Consider the following 4,709-nt stretch of genomic DNA (forward strand, 5'->3'; position numbering starts at 1 on the left):
TCAAGAAGTTTCAAGGATGTAGAGCCATCAGGACTCTACGCTGTGTGTACTAGACAGCTCAGTGTGGTTTGTATCTATTTCCAGGGGGCTGGCAGTGTGTGGGGTGTGTTTGCCGCTTGAAAAGAGTCCAATCGATATAAAGCTCAGGTTTCAGTAGACCTTATTCCCCACTGGGATCCACATTCGGGGCTTAGGAAAGGCTGCAGTATCGAACGACGGCTGCTCTTACCTTGATGAGCGCCTCCAGCTCGTCCGGGGACACGCACTGGTGTTTCAGCAGGAAGGCGGCCTTCTCTGCTGTGATGGTGATCTTCTGGTTGTTTTCGAAGGGCTGCTCCAGCGCCCGGAACACCAAGCCCCCCACCACCAGGTACGCAACCACCACCACGAACACTGCCAGCACCGTCTTCAGCTTCATCATGGTGAAGGTGGCTGAACCGTCCACCACCCCCTCCATGTTGGCCACCACGCTGGGGGGGCGGGGGGCGACAGAGAGCCGCGGCAGAGCGCAGCCCATCGGGTTCTGCATGGTGGCCACACTGGCATGCACCAGGCTGCACTGAAGCATGCCTGCGTGCACCTTCTTTGGGGGGACCAGGTTGGTCTGGACTTCCACTGAAACACAAGACAAGTCAACAATTGTGTGTGTGTTGCAACATCTCAAGGTATTAAGTGTCTATGTAGAACTAAAGGTGGTAACTTAAGGCTCAAGAAAAACACAACTTAAATAAAAAAAAAGTCTTGCATTCCTGCAGTGCATTTTAATTGGCATGAGTTAGGGAAGTTAACAGAAAAAACATGATAAATTCTCCTGACGGATAATAAGACTGCCATCTTAGCATTAAGAATTCAACATCAGGAAGATGTTATCTGTCAACTTTCGATTTTGTTAGAGCACCATTCATTATCGGCACAAAACAGTTATATCTTCTGCTGATAAATGACATGCAACAGGTGAGTATGTATTTCCGTTCATTAAAGCATGCATGTTTAATTAAAAACAATTTAAAATGCCTTTAAGCAAAACAGATTTGGGAGGAGAAATAAAGAGGGGAAAATCAATCTTACACAAAACACCATGTAGGGACTATAAAGTTACCAGAGACAGTCTAAATGCTTTTTAAAAACATATTATATCGGCAAACTCTGAAGCGAGACCATAAAGAAATGAAAACGACTATTACAGCCTTTTATGCAATCTCTAGAACGCTATTTATTCCCAGGATTCATATTTTGCAGGATGTTTGCTGACAGGCAAAAAAGAGAAGACTCTAATCTTCTACCAACAGACTCTAATGTTTACCCAGAGATGCAGTATATGTAACACATAGCTGCAACACCAACTGTTGTACAACAAAAACAACTGGAGAAAACCCTGAACACAAAAACATAACTTCCAAGAGTAAGCCTCTTGCTAAACTTGTAAACTCATAAACAACCTTTTATCCATTTTACTTTATCTATAACTCATGCAAGTTTAGATCTGTGAAGCACTCGCTGCATATCCTACATGTAAATCAAAAAGTTCAGTGGGTCAAAGATAATAAGTCTGTACCAACGGGAGGTAAAGATGCGTCGTTTTCCAGGAAGGGTGAAAACACCTGTGGCCATCTTTTTCCAAGTAATCCTACGCTGGCCATTTCTTGACTTTAATTATTTCTGGTTAGAGAGCTGCGGGTTATTCTGAATGCTGCTGCTCGAGTCCTCACTAACACTAAGAAAGTGGATCATATCACTCAATTTCTGAGGTCTTAACACCGGAATTTACTTCATTTCTGATCTTCCAGAACTCTCAGGTCTTTTGGGAGGGGTCTGCTCTCTGTCCCCAGATTCAGACCTAAACATGGTGAAGCAGCGTTCAGTTATTATGCTCCAAATATCTGGAACAAACTACCAGAAAACTGCAGGTCCTCTCCAATAAAGTAGTTTATATCAAGGCTGAAGACTTTTTCTGTCTTGCCACTGCCTTCTTTAAATCTAAGTAATATCTTACACTGTAACTTTATAGTTGTATTTCATATATTTTTTATTCTATTGTGTGTATTTTAATTTGTATTCTCTTGGCTTTGTAATGACTGTTTTTACATGTATTTCAATAAAACTGTGTAATGTGTTTCATTGCCCTGTATCTTAATGCATTCAATGTCCATTGTAAAGCACTTGTGTTAAAATGAACCTTTCTGGGAATGCTATACAACTTTAAGCAACTTACTAATCCACTGAATCATTTTGACAACAGGGTTCAAACTCAAGGAGCTTGGGATAATAAAACGTATTTCTAACTTTTACTTCTATTGGTCAGAAAAAATAAGAAATGGTTGAGTGCCTTGGCAGCTACGCATGCATTAAATTGCAACAACCCACTATCGTTTCAAGTTTTGGGACATTTGTTGCATGTACCATCCCTGAATGCACTATCAAATAACAAACTTAAAAAGAAGCAATTTCAAGATGTCACCTCTGCCTTTTACTATTATTTTATTACAATATAGAACCAAGGATACATCAGTTAACAGGGTGATTACTGGCAGATTGAGCAATAATGACAAATTCTTGACCTTGAAAATAGTATTTACACAGAAGGTCTTTTGGGTGTGCTTACTTTCTTTCTTTCAGACATTAGGTGCAGGTGGAGGATGCATTGCATTGGATTTAGTCTTTAATAAAAACTAATTTCCAATGGTAAAAACAACTGAATAGATGTGTAAACTGTGTTTTTAAAATGGCTTTACGTGGCTTCAACCCATTTGTGTACGTCATTAAAAGTGTTCAGTGGTAATGTATCCTTCTCCTGGAACAAACCCAGGCTGTTGAATATGGTTAGACTGATGTGTGTGGGTTCCCCCCCCCCCATGGTGTGACCCTTTGTTTTTTACATTTCTCCATCTTAAATAATGTTGTGTAACAGTGGAATCGTGACCAGTGACATATCTCACTGACGCTGAGCACACTTATAGATACCGATAGAATTGTCTGCTTTGTTATGTAACCAATGTGTATAGAAAACCGCTTTATTTTCAGATGTGATGATGAACAGTACAAAATCATAGATTTAACGGTGCAGAAGCAAGACTTGGAAATGATTGTCATACATCTCCAATATGTCATGTGCTGAATCACCAGCTGGGTAAACAGATGTTGAAGCTACGCTATAGGAGGACGTGACACCCATGCAAGATTTCGGGGGGGGATCTTCCCAGAGGTGAGGTAATGTTTAAAAAGACTGACAGTCTAGTTAATTTTTCCTGGAATCATTTGGTAATACAAATATTTCCCTCCCATTGAATCATTCCGCAGGTATAGACACATCAAAACAAGCCCCCCCTTTGTGTTTCCATCAGTGGGGATGGCACAGGCTGCAGTAGCCTATTCTCCCATAGTGACGTTCAGCATGCAGCATCAGCCTCCACTACCACATTTCTCCGGAAAGTCATTTTTGGTCAGCATTAATCTTTCAGTGGAAAGCTTGCTGGAGCTTTCAGGCAGAAGCAATCACAGTGGGTGCAGACCAGGTAAACACTATAGAGGGGCAATTACCCAGACTGCAGCATTTCAATTCAATACACGCAGTGATGAGATGAGGCATTTTAATGGGATTCAATGGGAAAATGCAGATTGGATGGCAATATTAAAAATGACAGTCTAACCTGGTGGAGGGTTCATGCTCCCGAGCTTTCTTGGATTCTCAATCGGAAATTTCATCTTGGATCTCCTGGTTCTTGATGCTGCTGCAGGGGGGGATACATGTATTTAATGGATCATGGTCCTTTCGGTCGATTCCGTCGGCTTTAACCTGGAGAGGATGGAGAACGGCAGGGAGTAAAAACACATTATCCGCGGTGGGTGGAGATGCTGGGTGAAGCTGCTCTTCTCTGTTGACTCGCGGCGGGTCTTCAGGAGCGCACACCCACTGCTCGCCGCATCACCGTCCGCATTGTCCAGCAGGTTAATACTGTGCAGCGGGGAGACGATGCTCCATTACAAGTGTGTATCGTTTACATACTGATGGGTTTGTTGCTGTTGTGCGTCCACGTCAGGATCGGGATGCAGCGGATCGTCGACTCTGCGCTACCAGTGTCAATCCACTCCTCTCCGACGCAGACAGCTTCTGGTTCCACCGCTGCGCATCGTTGTGACAGGCGGCATGCGCACCAGTTCACATGACATGACGTCCGTTTACAGAAAGATAACAGTTTCCCTGGGGAATAGGGAGAGAAGGAGGTAGATGGAAGGATGGAATAATAATGTTATTTAAAAAACTCCCACTGAGCACCAATACGGATTTCAATTTGAATTTCGAGTTAAATCTTAATGATATTGAAAATGTGATGTGACTTTTACCTGTGGATTAGGCCATACCTCAATATCAAATGCAATGCAAGTAAATACAATAAAAGACACATTTCAATAGGATGTTTTTTACTTAAGTGTATTATAACAGAACAATATGTCCTTAGAAAAAATAAGAAATCAAGATATTTAGTATGAAAAAGGATTTTATTTATAGGAAAACCTGCTTTTCATAAAGCACATTCTGGCAGTAGCCCAGTGACGGTTCTAGAGCAATTTAGGAAGCGGCACATGGGGCCAGTTATTTTAGAGAGGGGTATATGGGCATAGATGTGTCTCATAATTATTTGTGTGAACATAAATATAATTGCTGTGTAAATATGCGATTTGTAAATGTAAAACACGATCCACAAATGCAT

General features: G+C 41.7%; 1 protein-coding gene across 1 annotated transcript; it reads right to left on the reverse strand.

The window, feature by feature from the left end:
• Positions 1-229: 229 nt before the first annotated feature.
• LOC104959460 (potassium channel subfamily K member 10-like) lies at positions 230-4,197 on the reverse strand (the record flags this gene model as incomplete). The annotated part of the gene is made up of 2 exons (XM_010787356.1): positions 3,648-4,197; positions 230-615 (listed from the first exon to the last, which is right to left on the reverse strand). Coding segments are annotated over exons 1-2 (441 nt in total), but the record flags the coding sequence as incomplete, so codon positions are not given.
• Between the last annotated feature and the right edge of the window lie 512 nt (positions 4,198-4,709).

This window comes from Notothenia coriiceps, unplaced genomic scaffold (assembly GCF_000735185.1).
Source record: "Notothenia coriiceps isolate Sejong01 unplaced genomic scaffold, NC01 NC01_scaffold00030245, whole genome shotgun sequence".
NCBI lineage: Eukaryota > Metazoa > Chordata > Actinopteri > Perciformes > Nototheniidae > Notothenia > Notothenia coriiceps.